The sequence below is a fragment of the Cupressus sempervirens genome, chromosome 5 (assembly GCF_028749045.1).
Source record: "Cupressus sempervirens isolate cs-2001-9-10 chromosome 5, ASM2874904v1, whole genome shotgun sequence".
Classification (NCBI taxonomy): domain Eukaryota; kingdom Viridiplantae; phylum Streptophyta; class Pinopsida; order Cupressales; family Cupressaceae; genus Cupressus; species Cupressus sempervirens.
Genome location: NC_143122.1, coordinates 441,969,488 through 441,988,672, shown reverse-complemented (window position 1 = coordinate 441,988,672; position 19,185 = coordinate 441,969,488). Strand labels below are relative to the sequence as shown.

Here is a 19,185-nt window from a genome sequence, read left to right as displayed (position 1 = left end):
TAAAATTATTATTATCTTAAAATGTTTTACATTTAAGTAATGATATAATATTTACTTATTTTCTTATTTAATTTTATAAATTATTATTTAATTTATTAAATTATTTTATTATATAGATAAATATGAGATATTTTGAGATCTAATCAAATTATGATATTGCTATCATAATTCAAATGTGTAAAATGTGTAAATTTTGAGTCAAATTCATTGATCAATATTGTATATTAATTTTAGGCAAGAGCTTACAACACAATGGTAAATTGTAAAGATTCGAATATACTTGAGATTAACCGCATAATAATAATTAATTAACAATAATAATAAATGAACAATAAATAATCCATGACCGATTACCTATCAAAATATATATATTATATTTTAATTTTTACATACTTAAATAATAATTATTTATTTTATTCTTATATTATTAATTAATATATTAAATTTAAGTACTTAAATAATAATTAATTATTTTATTCTTATATTAAAAATAGATTATTAATTAATATATTAAATTTCCTTTTACTTAGAATGAATATTATATTCTTTTTAATTTTAAAAATCTATTTTAGTCAAAAATTATCATAAAATGTTGTATGCATGCGGAGTTCTAGGAGTTGAAATAAAGTCAATTTTTTCATTTAAAAACTATTAGAAAAAATCTGGAAAAGAGATCTAAATAGATGTCCACAATTTTTTTTCAAGAAAAATTGTGAAATAAACTTAACCAGATTTAATACCATAAAATAATAATTATTTGATATTCCATATTAAGACAAAATCTTCTTAAATAAAGACTACAAAATGATCTTCCCATTGCTCAAACAATTGAGAGTAGGAACACCAAAGATAGAAAAGAAACTTCTAAAACTAAAGATGAAAGACATAAGATAAAACTTCTAAATACAAACCCAGATGACCATTATAACAATATTACAATATTATTTCAGTAGCTATATCCATGTAGTTTATGGAAAAAAATGATCATACATGAGCTGACATATGTTATCCAAAAGCTGAGAGTGCAATAATCTTTACAGTTTAAACAGAGGCGACTGGCATTCCAATTATAAAACTTCACATTACCAGGAATTCATAGCTTTTGTAGAATATCGCAGCGTGAGTAGAAAGGCCCCACAGAAGAGGAGGATAACGGCTCTTAAGAATATGTAGAGATTTAAATATACTCTCTCAAATCCTGTTTTCAAGCTCCGTAAATCTCAAACTATTTTGGTTCTGTAAACACTTCAAATAGACCTTTCTGATGGGTAGTCTTTAGTGTGGAACAGCTATAGGAGGAAAATAGTTAGCAGATGTTCGCCAAAGCCATAGGCACATTTTTTCCGTTGAAGAATAACATTCTCCATTGAACTATTTCAGATTTTCCCCTTGTAGTTGTAATATCTTTCACAATCATTTATTAGTGTCTGCAGTGCAATTCGGTGAGGTCCCTCTGCAAAATGAAAACAAAAAAAGTTTAGGAGTCCTGTTAAATGAGACATAAAAACTTCTAGATACTAATTCATCATTTGACATCTTCGTCAGTTTATTCTTTAGATACTATCAGTGGCTACTATTCACAGTTTATTAGTAACAAAACTTTTGGGCTGGTATTCAGAAGCTAAGTTGCCAGTATGGGTGCGGGAAAAAAAAATTCGCACACTCAGTCTAAATTTTTTGTTGTTTCGAGTACAAACTATGCAGATAATAAAGATCAAATTTTCAAAAAAAATCTATGATATTTTAAAAATTGATCAACTCTACATTTTGTTGAGGATAGTCAGTACGTCTGAACAAAAAAAATATAAAAATCATAAATATATATGTATAAATATAGTCTGAAAAATAGAATATTAGCCATTATGTTATCTACACCAGCCAACAAGTTAAAAAAAATACATTAATATTAAACAATAAATTAAAACTTATTAATAATATTATATTATATTATCTATGCATAAAAAAACTTACAATTTAATTTTAAAATGTTTTAAAAACTTTGAAAACTTATAATATTATATAAATCTTCTATTATAAATATATGCAGTATTTTAAAGTTTAGTACTACTATGATTCTAAATAAATTTAATACTATTTTAAAGTTTAATATTATCTTAAATTTTAACTATTATCCTAAATCATTCTAAATATTCCCGTAACATCTTCTTTTCCTAATTATCCCAAGTGTTCTTAAGTTGAATATTTAAAATAAATTTTAAAATATTTTAAATTATCCTAAAAATCCCCCTTACCTAGATCACGCAGGTTGCTCCATCGTCGCTACCATTTCCAGAATGCAGACAGGGCGAACATCTGCACTTTGATTCAGTTAGAACTGACTAATTTAGACCTAGGTTGATCTGAAGACGATCGTCTGCAGTGTATTCGAGCAGCTACCGTCTGCAATCGTTACGGTTTGGAGCAGATAGAAAGGAAAGAGGAGAGGCTTTAGCTGGGAGATTTTATAGTTTTCAATGTGAAAAGGAGGTTTTTTATAACACGTCACCCTCAAATTCGTCAGAAAACAAATTTAAAACGCCACATCAACACTCAGATTCGAAGTCAACTCGCCACGTCAAGATTAAAACGTCTGGATACAAGTTGCAAAAGTCACATTTGATTCAGCCTTTGAAAAATCGAACCCTGTTCGATTCCATGGCGATTTTCCAATGTATTCGATTCTGATACATACCATAACAGCATTTGAAGGAAATTTCTGAAGTACCGGTAACTTGGCTTAAATTAAGATAAAATGAAACTGAAACAAATGAAAAGCCCTACCTGCACAGTATCTAATTAAAAATTTATTCTTCATTATCAGATTTGAACTTTTCCATTGTCCTCTGTATATGTTTCATCCTCTCTGAAATGTGGTGTCATCGACTTTAGCCTGTATCGTTCCTGCCTATGCCAAAATGGGGGCCTTGGGGAGGTCATTGTTGCAACAGCACTAGTAGACACATACATAAAATATAGAAGCATAGACCAAGCATGTGAGCTACGCATATAATGGATAAGAGAAATATGGTCACACAGAGCTGCCAGGATTGTAGGATGCACACAAAATGGATTTGTTGAAAAGAGCTTTTGAAATTTTCAGGCAAATGCAGTTTTCAGCTGCAGATCACTTTGTCCTCCAAGCCTCAGAGATGTCATCTCATGCAATGCAAATTCATATCCTAATGCAATATCTCCATCCCTTTTATGTAAAATATCTCTGTGCTTTGCGGACAGCCAGGCCTCTTAATGGCATTGTCATTTATCCTCACTCAACTTGGACATTGACTGCTGGGATGTGACAAATACCACTAATAAACTTATGTTATTGATAAGATATAGATAACGATAATGTTATTGAAGAACAATATACTCATTCAATCACTTGTAGGACAGTTGTTCTTATTATATGGCTAATATCAATACCAGTTCTATCTATGATTGGACAATTAGATATATATGCTATGTGAAATTGATCTTATATATATTTGCATTAGGTGCAATTAGATGACCTCTACTATATCAAATAAGACTGATTTGAATATGCAAGATAATCTTGAAGCTTTCTCTGATTAGAAAATGGGAGATATACCATGATAGAATTTTATAATCGCTTATAGTGATTGAATTGCTATCTCCGATGCAACATTTCCAATCATGCAATTGATTTCCACTTATTGCTTATAGCAATACTTACTGTGTCTAATATGTAAAAATATGATTCTGTGTTCTGTGTATGCTGCTATGCCTAATATAATCTACTAACCCTTGCAACAATGGTGCTGCCTCTAATTTTGGATTGATGTGCTTGCAACCAGTTTATGTCAAATGGAAGATGCTCAATTAAGCAGATCCAAGAATGGATAAAAAGAAGAGAACAGTTTTTCCAATGGTTTTTGATGGAGTGATACCGACCTCTCTCTTATCCCTCTATGATGGGAGGTAACATCTTTTGCAGATAAAAGGACATCTCTTTGATTTCCTCTTTTCATAACACAGGAATCTATATCCTTGATCACTTTTAACATAAGTAGTCTACCTAAATACCAATTAACAACGCAGAAAACACTGACAGTATCACCAAAAGACATAGAGAAGATTCTCAGGAAAAAACCTAACTGGTCAAAGCTCTTAGGAAGAATCCAAGGTGTAGTTAAGAACCTAGAAAAAAAAGGCCACTGCAAGTTGGAAAAATCTCACGCTTCTAATGTTTCATTGCAATCAGCAGCAACATGACCACATTGAGTCTCCTCAAGAATGTGCATCTATCCAAAAGAAAAAAAAATTGTGCGTGACCACAACTTCCAAGTTTTTCCAGATAGAAAAACTGAAAAAGAAACTCGTTTACACTAAAAAGAACTTGAAAAGACTTTGGGAGGTCATGCACCAAAACCCAAAAGCCAATAAAAAATAAACCTTGATTATTGGCAGTAATCTCAAAGCCCTATTTAGCAGTCATATTTAAGATGCAACATTTTTGTATCTATCCAGTAAACTATGATATTATTTATAGTACCATGTTTCTAGTCCTATATTTCCCTTCGGTTCAAATTCTTCTTTTTGAAGCTGGTTTTATTTTAACATGCCTCAGTTTCTCAACTTTATCTATGAAAGGATCAGAGGCTGTAAATCTTTTATCAGTTATAAAAGATCATTATGCAGCTGAGCTTATAGTCTTTGGGCAGTCTAACTTGACAATACAACCAAATGCAACTCATGACATAAATCAACAATGATGGCCATATTTAATGGAGCAGTTTCTAGCATATTTTACCAAGATCATACTGTGCCATTTCAATTATTCTGTTTGTCAAAACATAAAGTGACTCTTTCACCCCTTCCTGCATTAATTGTAATTTCAGTAAACTGTGTACTAAAACTTTTATTGAAACAAAACTACTGAAACCCTTATATCTTCGACATTAGATACATACTGGATGGTAGAAGTACAACTGTAAATCTAATTTCTCAAGTGCAGTTTCACCAATTGTGTCTATTCACAAAATACTTGAGCATTAGTTTTGTCAGCCGTGATGTTTCGCAAACAACTGGAATGTAGTATAAACCCCTTATTTTTTTCTCTAAATGTTTGCTGATTTGAAAGACCATAAAGAAAGGAAATGTACTGTTTGCTGATTTTTTTTATTGTTTTCAGTTCTCATTGTGATGACATTCTAAAGCATTGTGAAAGAGCAAGCACATTGAATCATCAATGAATCTATTGTTTCACCAAATTCATATTACAGAACATCAAAAGATAGACTGATTACAAATATTGCAGACCTGTAGAATGCATATTTAATTGTGATTTGTGAACAGCAACAAACTTTGGAAGTTTGACGTCTAATTTGTGTTCCAAACAAGGGTCTAGGGAGTGTACTTTGACTCAAGCCCAGTGGCAAATAACAACATTCACTTACAGACTTGTAAGATTGAAATTTAATAACTTGAATGCCTTCCGAAGTTCAAAGATCCTTCAGCAAGCCCTACTGCAGAAATTCCAGCAACCTCACATACCAAAGGACAATTCATATAAGAAATTCCTGTCACATCTTTTACCCTCCAAACGGATCCAGATCTGTTAGGAGACTCAGATGCCTCTCAAAGATGATTTTTGCAGCCTTCGAAAGCAAAAAAAAATACCTCATAAATTCCCATATAGTAATACCCATGTTGGGTGTTGCCTGCAAGGGGCAAATTGAACTAGAAAAATAATGGGAAACCAAAACCCACATGTATAAATGCATCCTCATCACCTAGCGATAAGAAAAACCAAAATAATGTCTTATTTTCAGAGCAAAAATGTGAATCTCAAGGTAACTGGAATGGTATGGCAAGCACTAGAGAATGTCTCCAAAAACTCTTGAAACTCAACTAGCACTCAGAAAAACCACAAATCACACCAAAAACAGGAAACCCAAATCAAAATACCGTACAAATCTTCATCTTCAAACTCTTATCACCAAACTTGAAGTAATCACAGAAAACTCTAACTGAAAAGCAACAATCAAATGGGGTGGATTCTACATCACCAAAACCTGCTCAACAATAAAGGATTTTCATCATCAACAATCTCTGAAAGAACTCTCAAAGTTCATTTCAACAGCATCATGTTGTGAGTCCACAAGCAGAATGAAAGAATGAGAGCCCAAACTCCAATTCCTAGAGTTTGGACAGATAATTAGGGCAATTTAAATTTAAAATATTTGTATTTCCCTCAAAGGACCCCTATAACGTCTTTTAAAAATGTTAATGTTCCCCACCCCCGCCCCTGCCTAGGCGTCTCCCTTTTGGAGACAAATAAAGATATATTAATAACTTAATCCAAAACTTAAAATTATTTTTACAAACACTTAAGTGAGAAATATAAAACTAATTTCTATCACCTCATCAAAACTCTCCAAGGTACTGGAAACAAAAAACCGAACATGCTAGAAGACTGGTACCAAACAAAGTTAATAGATGACACAAGCACATATTATAAATATCAAATATGTAATGTTCTCTAAAAACCAATGAGAACATGGACACAAACCCAAGAAAACCCACAAAGATCAGTGTTGTGCAACGAATTACCATAAATGTCATTGTTCTTTGAGATCTAAAGAGAACAAACCCAGGAAACACAGAAAGTTGGGTATCGTGCAAACACTTACTAAAGATGGTTTCGTTTACAGCAAGATTTCTGAAATAAATTGACAGATGCAGCCATTATTCTGCACAATTGAAATCATAGCTGCCAATTCTCGAGCCAAGTGCACACGAAAGAGTTGCCAAGATACTCAGAAGCTGTAAAGAGTTGAAAAAGGGGCATCAAAAGCAGTATGTTCACCATTTCCGTCCTATTAATCTGCAAAACGAATTGGTACTTAGGAAGGACAGGTTGTGTTTTAGGAGTTTTCAACTGCATCCTTTGTTGTCTGTAAGCTTTTCTTTTAATCAAAAATGAGTGGGGAAGGAGCATTTGGGTCGGGTCTGGCAACAAAAAGAGGAAAGGCACTACTACCAGGGTTTCTTAGAATTGTTACTTGGGTCATCAAATGCCCAATCTGACAATTGAAACCAATGGGTAGACAATTGTGATGGTTGCATGGGCCCATTGATAACCTCATCAGGGTGGGTTTTATTTCAATTATTCTATCAGAACAGGGTGAAGGGTCCTCCTCTGAGCAAAACCATGGGAGTTCAATATGACCAAAATGATTAGAACTGATGTTTTCATGGATGTTGAATTCTTTATGCAATTGGCTAACAAACACTTCCCTGCAACCAGGACAATAAGGGGTACAGACCATAAGGCCATAGTCAGAATTGATAAGAAGAGCATTAGTGAGACCTTTGGAGTTACAGGGGCAACATGTATAAATATAGACTTTGACAAGGAGAAGAGGACATAGAAGACCCATTGGACTCTTCTATGGGAAAATGGCATATCTAGATACATGTGAAAGGGACCTAACAAGAAACCTGTCCAGAATCCCTATTCCTAATAGCATGCAAGATCCATTCTATCTTAAGGATTTTGAATTTTATTGTGTCTATAGTGTGCAAGGATTATGCTATGTTTTGGAGAGGGATGTTGACACAAAAGTACCCGTTGAGATCATGTGTATGGCAATGGCCGTACAGAACCCATATGTAAATATAGATTATGATTATGTTGGGTTCCATATCAAAGTTGTGCATTAGGGTTTAATTTCTATTCAGCAAAACCCCAAGCATAATTCTTTCCTGCTGCATTTAATTCTTTATTTCAATGTTAAAAAGGTTGATCCCAAGATGAGCATCCATATGCTTGATAACAGTGGAGAGAAATTGCTAATCCACTATTGGATGAGGACTTGAGATATGAACTACCCATTCCTGAACTTTGTATATTTTGAAAACTGGATTGCGTTTCCTATCTTGAAGCTTCTTGGGAAGAACCTTTACAGAATATCACCACAAATATTGAGAATCATAAAGCCGAAGGCAGAAATTGCAGATGGGTTGTATCAGCATACTCGGGGAGAAACTTAATATTTTGATGGCTTCACAATTATCAGAGTTTATGAGTGTCCACAGCCCCCACATTTGTTACCAATCATTGTTCCTAATAAAATTGCAGCAATGGAATCAATTTGGCAGTTGCTATTAGTGGAGAAGGAATATCTACAAAATAAGGAGAGCGGCACCTTTTTGCTCAGAATGATGAAAATAAGTGAATTTGCTTCTGGGAAGAATACTTTGGAAGCATAAAACAACATAAAATAGAGACTGGGCCTATAAGATTTTGTGGCCCAGATGGATTCATAAGAAAAGCATTGCTAAAATTGCTGTGTAAGAAAGACACTACTCCACATGGTTTTATATGAGGAGGATATTAGGATATTATTAAAAAATTCTTGATCAAATTAGAAGTACAGAACATAAGGGAAAGGTGGAAGAACCTCATCAAAGCAGACAAGCTCATTGAGATTAATAAAAGTTTCCTCAGGTACTATCCGAACTTGCCTCCTTTGAAACGAACTAATAAATTATAATTATGATGATTTGATAGGAAAAATGCCTCTGGAGGAGAAACCTGCACCACCAATTCCCCCAATGCAACATAAGCGAAAGGGAATACTATCTTATATCAAGAAGAAGAGAAGGAATTCTCCAGCATACAAAGAGCATCAGCAAGTCCTACAGACCAAGCTCTGCCATAAAGGAAGCAGAGAATTGAAACACTCTAGGATTATTCTGCATATGAGGACATTAGGGACAGTGGTGATTATGATGTGGACCAGCCCACTAGGAGATTGAGAGAAATATTTGATAAGGGGCTTGGTGATGGGCTGGAGCTGTACAAGGACCAACCTATAAGCAAATCAATAGATGGTAGAGAAATTGCAGCCCAGCAGTTCCTGAGTGATGATAATTTTATTAATTCAGAATAATTTAGAAGTTTCTTAGTTAAACTAAAAGGAAAAGAGCTGCAAAAGCTTATGGAACAAGAAGACCAGCAAGCAGACTTTGAACATCAGCATCAAGCTGCACTTTCTAAACATCAATCTTTTCATCCAAGTTCAGTCAATTTAACAGTGGAGGCAACAAGGAAATTAGTCCTTGACAGTGGTATGCTTCTGCTCCTGGGATGAAATTTGCAATCTTTATTTATAATTGATTAAGTAAGAAACCAAACCAACAGGATCCTGTGTTTTCTAGTGACTTTGATTTTGGTGAATTTCTATGAGGGCCTAAATTTGACCCTTTGTCAACGACTTTATCTATGGGCATTGGCCCCTTCCACCAGAAGCCCCATATCATCAATATTGGTGAAGAAAAGAAAGGGAGATGCAATTATAAAAACTGTTAAGAACACGTTTGCTGTTGAAATTGCTAGTATGATGACCAATGTTGCATTAATGAATCATGAATCAGGTAATTGTTGAGAACACTTAGAAGAGATACAAGGATATGTATAATAGTTTTCAAAATGCAGAATTGAAGGAACAAATAGGCCAATATGTATCTCAACTCCTGCCATTACCTCTAGCAACATAGGCAATCAGATAACCAGCAACAAAGGAGGTAGTTGTGCCTCCAAACACTCATAAGCAGTTAAAATGAATATGCTGGCAGAATTGAGGATTTCGAAGACGATGCGTTGAAAAAGAGTATGAATGTGCTAATGCAGGTCCTTGACCATAGGATGAAGAAGATTGAAATCAAAGCTGAGATTGTTCACCCTTTTTATTTTTCATTATTTCAATTAGAAAAGATTTGTCTTGATTGTGTTGCTTTCTTGAAACCTTTGTACAATAAATGGTCTTCTAGGGCAATGTTAATGGGCCAATTAGATGTTGCAGACTAGGGGGATGATTTGTCCCCATCAATCATGGATGCCAAAGGCAAGGTCAACAGGGTAAATAAATGGTTGACATTCTTTGAAGGGAATGAACAATTAATAAAGGGTAAGGTGCAGGCATTTTTGAACTTAAAGGGACATATTATTCCTCACATCTTGGAGAAAGGTGAAAGTTTAAAGAGTTTAGACAATTGGATGGAGGGATTTGATTTAATTTTCCCTAATATTGAGACTATGGTACTGATTGATAAGGAAATCAATGTTAATGAATTCAATGAAATTATTAATGTTCAAATTTTAAACCAACTTTGGAAAATTCATCCCTGACTAAACGGAGAGAGGTCATCACACAGGTGGAGGATTTGAAAATATATTACTGGCCAACAAATAAGAGAGGTTAGGGGATGCAAAAGTTTCACGAAGGAAAAAATGAGGAAGAAGAATAGACAAGAATGGCCCCATAAGTTTCTTTTCTTATTTCTGGAGGGTTTATTACTCGTATAATGAGAGGGCCATCAACAGACTCGAGAGAATTTATTCAGTTACTTGAATGGACATCTTGCCCAGCTCATTTATGCCATGCATGTGCCACATATCAAGGATTGAAGCTGATAATTTATTTGAAGATTACAGGATATGACTAGTACCCTACGTCCTTCTCCAGGTAACTTTTTGTTTGTTCTTCTTGCAGTCTGTGTGACATCACCATCAACAACACCAACAACATGTTCCAGCAATTTCAAGAATGAGATATTCTACTCCAGAACATCAGGATTTTGGAGTCTCGCAAGCATTCTTGCTTTGTGAGAAAAGTTAGGATTAGAATATTTTATTGTTGCGATCTAATTTTGTAAATGAATGAATGCTTGTTGCATCCCTTCTTTTATAAAAGGGATACCAGGATCATATTTAATTCCTTTGGAGAATATTATCTATAAAAGCACAATAGATAGAGTGTTTTAGGTCTACAAGTTTCATAGGAAGATAGTATAAGATGTTTGAAACTGTGTGATATAATGGAGATGATGGGATTTCAAGATGTTATAAGTTGTATTGTTGTCTTATTTTGTGTGGAAACACTTCAATATGAATAGAATATGAAGCATATTTCTGATTCATCTCTTTGAGTTGTGGACAAGTCTTATCATTCCATGCTTTCTTTTAAGCAAAAAATTAAATCACTTACAATGATAACTGTGAATGTTTCTATACAGTATGAATGTGATGATAATTAATGTTATAGATTAATAAAAATACAAGGTATTATTGATTAGTGTGATCTTGAGCCTTATTGATTAGCGTGATCCTGAGCCATCATTAATGTATTTCATTAAATTGAATAAATTTTATAGTTTTCTAACTCTTGCCTAGAGGATAAAGGCACTGGTCTAGGGTGTAGTTCTGTATATTTGAAGCAAAATCTAAAATCAAACCATTTTAGTTTTATGTCTTTAAGAGTAGTTTAAGTTTAGTTTCATTTTCAGCAGTATTTGAAGCTACAATAGGGCTACGCTCTAAACTGTACTAAATGAACCCATTATATTTGGTCTGAGAATCATTTACTACTATGTGACTAACAAATTTACAATGAGTTATGCATCATGAATTTATTATATATGCAGATCTTTATCATGGGAATAACCTCCTGAGTTTGGTAGAGCTCAGAGTGAAGAAAGTTTATATAGCCTTGTTGAGTTGCATTATCCTGTCTTTAATCAGTGAATAGGGTTGTATATGTTGTCAAAATCTTAAAGCCTATTGTCCAAGTCTTGTTAATGTCACCTACAATTGAAGGCAGCAAGAAAAATTGCTAGCACCTATCTGCAAAATTAGGATTCAATAGGCCACAAAGACAGATATTAATTTGCAATTTATATCAAAGGAAAAAAGCAAAATCCATAGGAAAACATATGAGTTTACAATAAGATTTGTTCACCATGATACTGAGTTCAAGGTGGTTCTATATGGAAATTTTTTGCTGCGAAGTTAGAGGTAGTGGTTTAGTAAGCAAAAGCATAGAAAAAGGGCATGCAAAAATGTTCCAAGAAACATTACCTCCAAAAACTGCATGCAATTGTTGAAGATCTTCTCGAGAACAGACATGAACCAAAGCATAAGCTCCCGATCGAAGTGCTTCATCTATCTCCCTGCCACAGCAAGTTTTTCAATAAATTAAACCTCCAAAACATCATTACTAGCTCTGTTATAAAACTAAATATTCAATTATACAATATGTGCAAGTTAGGATAGGATAGTTTTACCTCTTGAGGCCCAATTTTGCTGGACCACACCCAGACACAATAGATATGTAGTCAGAAAGAATATGAATATGATATCTCCCAAGAGTCTTATGGTGCGCCATCTGCAAGGTGAAATTTGCATAAGCATAGGATCCAAAAATGTCTAAGTCTTTTTACTATCTGAAAATGGCTGCAAGGAACACATTAATTTGCAGATTTTAACAATTCTAATTAACTAATGAAACACACATAGAAATATCAAATGCATTGCTTCAAATCACAATGTGCCTAGCGCTCATAACAGAATATGGATAAGCAAATCTTCCTGAAATAAATTTTAGGTGTGCCATGTATATATGGTTTGCTATTTCTTCACCAAACACAATAATAGATTGCTAATAATCTAAAGTATCATAATATCACATTAGAACATTATTACAATGTTTGTATATTGATCCAAGCCAAACTGTATCAATCTGCACTCTCACTTCAATCACATAGATACATTTAGAGAAATGAGAGCAAGACAGTATTGCATTAGCATCAAGTCTCATGTTGCAAAGCTCGAATGACATAATCTGAGCAAGCCAGTGCTGCTTAACTCAGCTTGATAGCTAGCACTCCATCCTGTTGGCACTCTCGAGTTGACACAATGTAGAAGAATACCACAGGTCCGGTAAACCTTTGTGAGGAATGAAGACACTCTAGTCAACACTCTCATGGTTCAGGTAATGTCAGTACACCATTCCATACATATAAGATAAATTTATTAATGTCCAACAAGAGACCACTAAAAGGGTCCATGGGACTGAAAGCTACAAACAAGGAGACAATTAGCAACAGGAACACCAAATGGTTACAAGGAAAAAGAAAAACAAGAAACAACAAGGGGAGGACTACAAGTCCTTCCTCGGCTGAAAGAAATCCGTAATCGAAGAGTATATGCAAGAGCTGGAGGTAGAGTGTTGTAGTCTGGTGAACCCCCTGCGGGGTCCAACAGATCTAGTATAACCCGAGGTCTCACAGAGTAGACGTTTCGTACCTCTAGCGGGGGACACAAGTGAGTAGAAGTCGGTGATACACTGATCCAAAACTTGGCTCTAGGGAAAGAGTAGCTACAAAGTGTGATCACAGAGCTGAGTAGTCTCGCAGAGGTAAAGTGCCAGGCAATGTTGATTGACGTATCTGAAAAAGGCCGACAAGGACCTGCAGTCTCTAAAAAGGTAGTGAAATCTCCCTTTGATCTCGTAGTAGGTGCAGTCTCTAAAAAGGCAGTGAAATCTCCCTCCATTCTTGTAGTAGGTGGGGCAACGGAAAATGAAGTGGGTCTCCATGTCCATCTCTGATAAAGTGCAGAGGCGGCAAATCTGGTCCGCTCTATCAATGCAATGGTCTGTCTGAACCTAGAGCCGGTGAGAGCCTACTCGGAAGGAACAAAGAGAGATGCAAAGGCCATGGCTCCACAGTCGAGTTAAATAGACAGGATGCACTATAATTCCATTCCTGGTCTCCAAGAAGTGCTCTGCATTAAAGGCCATCCATGGACGCAACCCTCCCAAAGGGTTAGTCCAGGTCATCAAGAAGGTGAACAGTTAACATCAGCAAGACAATAAATAGTCAACTGTTCAAATTGTGGACCACCTCTATATTGTATTTCTTAATACTTCATTCACTTCTACTTGACTTCTAAGGTCATTATGCAGACTCAATTGGATTAGTCTACAACTTCCCATCCTCAGACAAATAGGCAAAACGAAGTGGTCAATTGCATGTTGTCAATCTGTTGCATGTGTACAATATTCTATCTCCACACAAATGTGATGGTAATTTGCCCTTCATTCACCATGCACACAAAAGATCTATGCACAGCTTTATTAGGCATTGTCCATTTCAGACATGTCTTCTCCTAAGTTCCTATTAGTTGCACTCCTTGACATCACCTATCACACCCTAGCAAGCACTTTGACATGTTCACGAGTGACGGAAATAAACAAGGCAAAAACATATGTACCATACTCAATGAAAACATATATAGTAGATTGTCCTCATCAACAAGAAGCACAACTCATCAATTCAAGATTGGTGAAGAGATTAATTGCACCTTTAGAAAGAATCTTCAACAGTCCACATGAAAAGATCAAGCCTCTGCACTATTTTCTTTACTGCACCTAGGTCATCATCTAGTATAAAATGTAACTTGACATCCTTCATACTTGGAACCAGCATATCTTCAAACAGCACCAAGACAGTACATTGAAAATACAACATTGTTGCACATGTTACAGAATTGGAACTTTAGAATGTTCAATGTAGGAATTTACATTGATCTGGTTAAGTGGTATTGACCTTCAGCAAGTATGGCATTGTTTCCCACAGCTAATCAAAGATGCAATAGATACATTACTTGTGAAAAAAGAGCAGGTGATCCAATACTCTCAGTCCATCCATGCAGGTGGAACTACACAAACTAGTGCTAGATTGGATAAAATTAGCACTAAGCCTTATAGTCCCAAACTATAGCACCATCATCTCAGAAATTCATTACTTCTTCAGTCAAAATCTTAGATGATGCTCCACATAATTAGCATCCCGCAATTTGATGCATGGTGCATAGGACTTCCATTGATTTCAAAATCAAAGCAAAACTTTTGTATCACATGGCACTGCTCCAAATAAAGCCATATTGTCCACAGCACATCAATAAAACAACAAATGCAACACAGATCTAGAAAATGAGCCTGCACATCAAAAAGAAGATTAAACTATTACAGCACTTAAATAATAATCTAATTGCTCTTGATATGAACCACTTCTCTTGTATTAATAAATGCATTGGTACTCAACCTCTAAGTTCAATATGCAGAACCACAGTTCTCATTCCATTTAAGAAGATCAGCTATGAATAATCTCCAAGTCTTCTAACCATGGCGATTCTCACTCTCAACGTTTGGACATATGAACTCAAATGTACTATATATATTCAATTTCTTTGAATCAAAATAAAGAAAATTATTTCATCTTGAATATGTGATATTTTATTGTGCAATTTTTCATCGCATGTTCATTTCAGAACTCAATAATATACCAACTCAATTGTTAAGCTGTTCTACGCATGGTCATTGTGATGTACCACATGTCTGTTGTGCGCTACCTCGTTGATACCCTAGAGAACAAAACCACTCCCTTATCAACCTCATCGCTTGCCCTCACTACCAAGCCAATCATTTTGCATAGTAGCACATTACACTAGTATCAAAGCCAGAGTCTCAAGGTCAAGCCCTACAGAGCATAGTGAGTAGTCCCAATGGATGTTCCTCCATCACGCTAGCAAGCATGCACCCCAACCAATGGGGCCTCCATATGTCAAATGTGTACTACCTCATGGGTTTTTTAAAGGCAAAATACTCCTTAAAAACATTTGAACTCATTGTCACCAATAGGCTGACCTTTAGGCATGTAGTGTAATGTCACAGAAGGTATCAAAGCCAAGGTCTTGAGGTCAAGCCCAATGTAGTATGGTGGCCAACCCCTACAAACATTCCCCAGTTATATCAATAGGGGTACACTTGACGCAAATGGCAAGGCCTTCATGTGTTTGTTGTGTGCCGCCTTGGCTATTCGATAAGGATGAAACAAGTGTTACATGACTCAACAAGTTTTGAGGCAAGTAGTTCAAAATGAAGCTCGAGGACTTGTAAATTGGGTACCAGCCAAGTTTAGCCATGCTCACAGGACCTGGTGTGTCTCAATAAATAGAATCCATTAGGAAATGAAAAAAATAAAATACAAAAAGACAAGAAAACCAATAAAAAACTTGAAACCTGAGCACTTAAATGAACTCCTACACTCTAAAAGCACACTCATTTCATTTGCAAACATAGGGAAAAGAAGAAAAGAAGTATTGAGGTGAGTAGGTCAAAACAAGGCTCAAATTGCTTATTAAGTTCCTTAAAAGTCTAGCTATACTCGCTAGACCTTGTGAGTCTCGAAAAGTAGACTTGATCAGCAAATGGAAAAAAGGAAAAATAAATAGAAGGAAAAAGATAAAAACTTATAACCTAAGCACTTTAAAATGAACTTCTACACTCTAAAACCACAGTTATTTCATTTCAAACAGAAGGAGAAGAAAATAAAAGTAATGGAGCCAACACTACATCTCATAGAAATAAAAACTAGCACACAAGATGAGAAATAAATATTTATTGAAGCCTAAAAAAAATATTCATTGAATTAACTTTGGGCAAGTTTATAACAGCCCTTGGTGCATCTAAAGGAGCCTATAGAGCATTTAGGAGAAGCGATTGCTGATTAGAGTCACCCAACATTGATTTCAGGCATATTTGAAAAGACAATTTTGAATTCTGAATTTTTCATTAATCTCTTTTTTTGGTAAATCCAACCTATTTTTAAAATTTGTTTCTACTTGGCTACAAACCCTAACTATGTTTATAAAATTTGGCTTTGAAACCATCTAGAATACAATGATTGAAGAAAAACAGGAAAACAAATTCAGAGTTGAAAAAATAAGCAATATTCTATTCAACAAGCAATGAAAAGAAAATTAAAATAAGTGATTACAAATTATGAGTATACCACCCAATAGACTAAAAACAAAGCCAATGTGGAATAATGCATAAAAAAGACCATATGTAAATTTATCCTATTATGAAAAGGACCTATGTCAAGAACTTACCAGGAAATGAACTAGTTAGATAATCATATAATATGCCTAAACCCTCCCTTAAGTGCGAATTAGGGTGAAGAAAACAGAAAAACATTCAAGGATAATCCTAGCAACAAGGTTTAATCAGGCATCCCAGTAAAAAGATCCCCTAAAAAATAGAAGAAAAAGAGAAAACCTAATGAGAAAAAGATTCCTTCCTGTGAGAGGAAAAAGCAAGGACTAAGTGATCCCCCCTAAAGATATGTCTCAACCCCAAAGAGAGTTTTAAGATGGAAGTACTTGCTCTTAATGAAGCATTTAAAGATATTTGTAATATGCTCCAGTATAGAACAGTAGTGTGAGTCAACGACCTACTCCTCCCTTAAAAACATGTGGGTCATGACATGTCTTCTCTGCTGATGACGGAATGGGTTCTTTGAGATCTAGATGGTGCTAAGATTGTCAGAATATATAACTATGGCTTGTCAAAAACGATGCCCAATTCAATGAGAATATTTTTAAGGCAAATAACCTGAATAGTGGCATTGGTAGCTCCCTAGTACTTAGCCTCAATCGAACGGTGTGCTGCTACTTTTTCTACTACCAAATGGAAACAAAACAAAAGTGAAAATTGTAGCCAAATGTAGACTTGTGAACATATCACAACCTAATCAAGGTCCATGTCTCCAATCAAATATGGACCTATGCCTATTGCATAAAATAAATCTTTTATTTAGTGCAAAATGTGTTTGGCTGCCTTCCAATGAAATTTATGAGGCTTTGTCAAGAAGCATGATAACAAAACAATGCCAACCATAAATAAAATGTCAAGGTGTATATGAACAAGTGGTGCAAAATGCATTGCCTCAAGCTTGATCCTATATAGAAAGCAAGTTGGAGCAAAATTACAATCAACAATGTGAATATGTGCTAATAGGTCAAGAGCATACTTGGATTAAGCAAGAAAGATCACATAAGAGGTCTATGTGATCTCAATACTAAGAAAGTAATGCAACATGCCAAAGTAAATCATGGAAAACTTGTCAACCAAGTAGTCTTGACTCAAGCAATGATGGTTGAGTTGCTCCCTATGACAATTAGATCATCAATAAAGATCGCCAAGAAAAGAAGATCATTTTCTATCTCAATATGTAGAAATTTAGATATAGATAGCATCTAGACAACAAATCTAATAAGAGGGAGTCCCTCTTGGCACATCAAGCTTGCATGGCCTACTCGAGTCCATGGAGATACTTCCTCAGTCGACAAACAGATAAATAACCTTAAAATAATCCCTATGGTTTCCACATAACTATCCTCCTATAGATCCCTATGAAGAAATGCACTCTATATGTTCATCCGATACATAGCCCACCCATGAGCTACAACAATAGCAAGAGTCAAGCAAATGAAGTTCATCTTGAAGATGAAGGCAAAAGTCTTAGTGTAGTCAAAATCATGTTCCCATGTGAAAACTTTGGGAGTCATGCTTTGGACATGTCAATTGATCCATCCATTGCAAATTTGATTCAAATGATCCTACTTACACTAGTATTTTTTCCCTTGGGAAGCAGAACAAGCTCCCACATGTTGTTTTGAATCAAAATGTTGTGCTCTTCCTCAATGATAAAATCCCACTCAAGAATGTCTAATGCTTGACAAAATGATGGTGGATCTAAGGTTGTGGCAATATAGAAATGTCGAATATCTTGACGTTGTGACCAAGTACTCCTAGTCCCTACCAAGAATGCCTACACACTCAATTGTTCAATGATCCCAACAAGGCATGGGAGGAAGGTAGTCCCTAGCCTCTAAATGTGAACTCACAAGGGGGGTGATAAACCCTCGCGATGAAATTTGTGAGTAAAATAAATTGAAGGAAAATCCTCTAATTCAGTATCATATGAATCTATTTTGCAGGAAAAAAGAATGTGAGAGGACAAGCTAGAGGACAATCCTCAAAATGCGCACTATGCTCAATGAAGAGCTTAGGTTTCTTGAGATCCAAATTTCAAAATATTTTGATACCAATCAAGTATCCAACAAAGAGGTAGAGCTGACTCTAAGGTTCCCTGACCTTAATTCTTTGAAGGAATGCATAACCATTAAGGTAAGCCAAAGACTCTAAAATGTCATATATGATTATTGTTGTACCAAGCTTCAAAGGACTGATGTCCCTCAATGTCTCATGGGGAACCTTGTTCTAGATATGAGTAACACAATTGATGGCCTCAACCCAATATTCATGTACAAGGGAGCATATGTGGATCATTTCAAGGACTGAAAACCATTCTACTAAAGCGTTTAGATGGCAATGTGCCAAAGAACAATCCTTGCCTAGAAAGTTGATTCACATATTTTCCACCACTATCAATGTAGAAAATTGTATATAATTTCCAGATTGTTTAGGGGCATGAGCTCTAAACACCTATAAACTATTAAAGAATCCACCT

General features: G+C 35.1%; 1 protein-coding gene across 2 annotated transcripts in view; it reads right to left on the bottom strand.

Moving 5' to 3' along the window:
• Window positions 1-891: 891 nt before the first annotated feature.
• Window positions 892-19,185, bottom strand: part of LOC149556685 (Urb2/Npa2 family protein) — a 120,409-nt gene continuing 102,115 nt past the window's right edge. For both annotated transcript variants that reach the window (XR_016364744.1, XM_089831125.1), the window contains 3 exons: window positions 12,091-12,191; window positions 11,885-11,976; window positions 892-1,453 (listed from right to left, as the gene is read on the bottom strand). Coding sequence is in view for 1 of the 2 variants with exons in the window: in XM_089831125.1 (XP_089687251.1) it covers window positions 1,377-1,453; window positions 11,885-11,976; window positions 12,091-12,191 (270 nt within the window). In the remaining variant the exon portion in view is untranslated. The remainder of the gene's footprint in view (window positions 1,454-11,884; window positions 11,977-12,090; window positions 12,192-19,185) is intronic.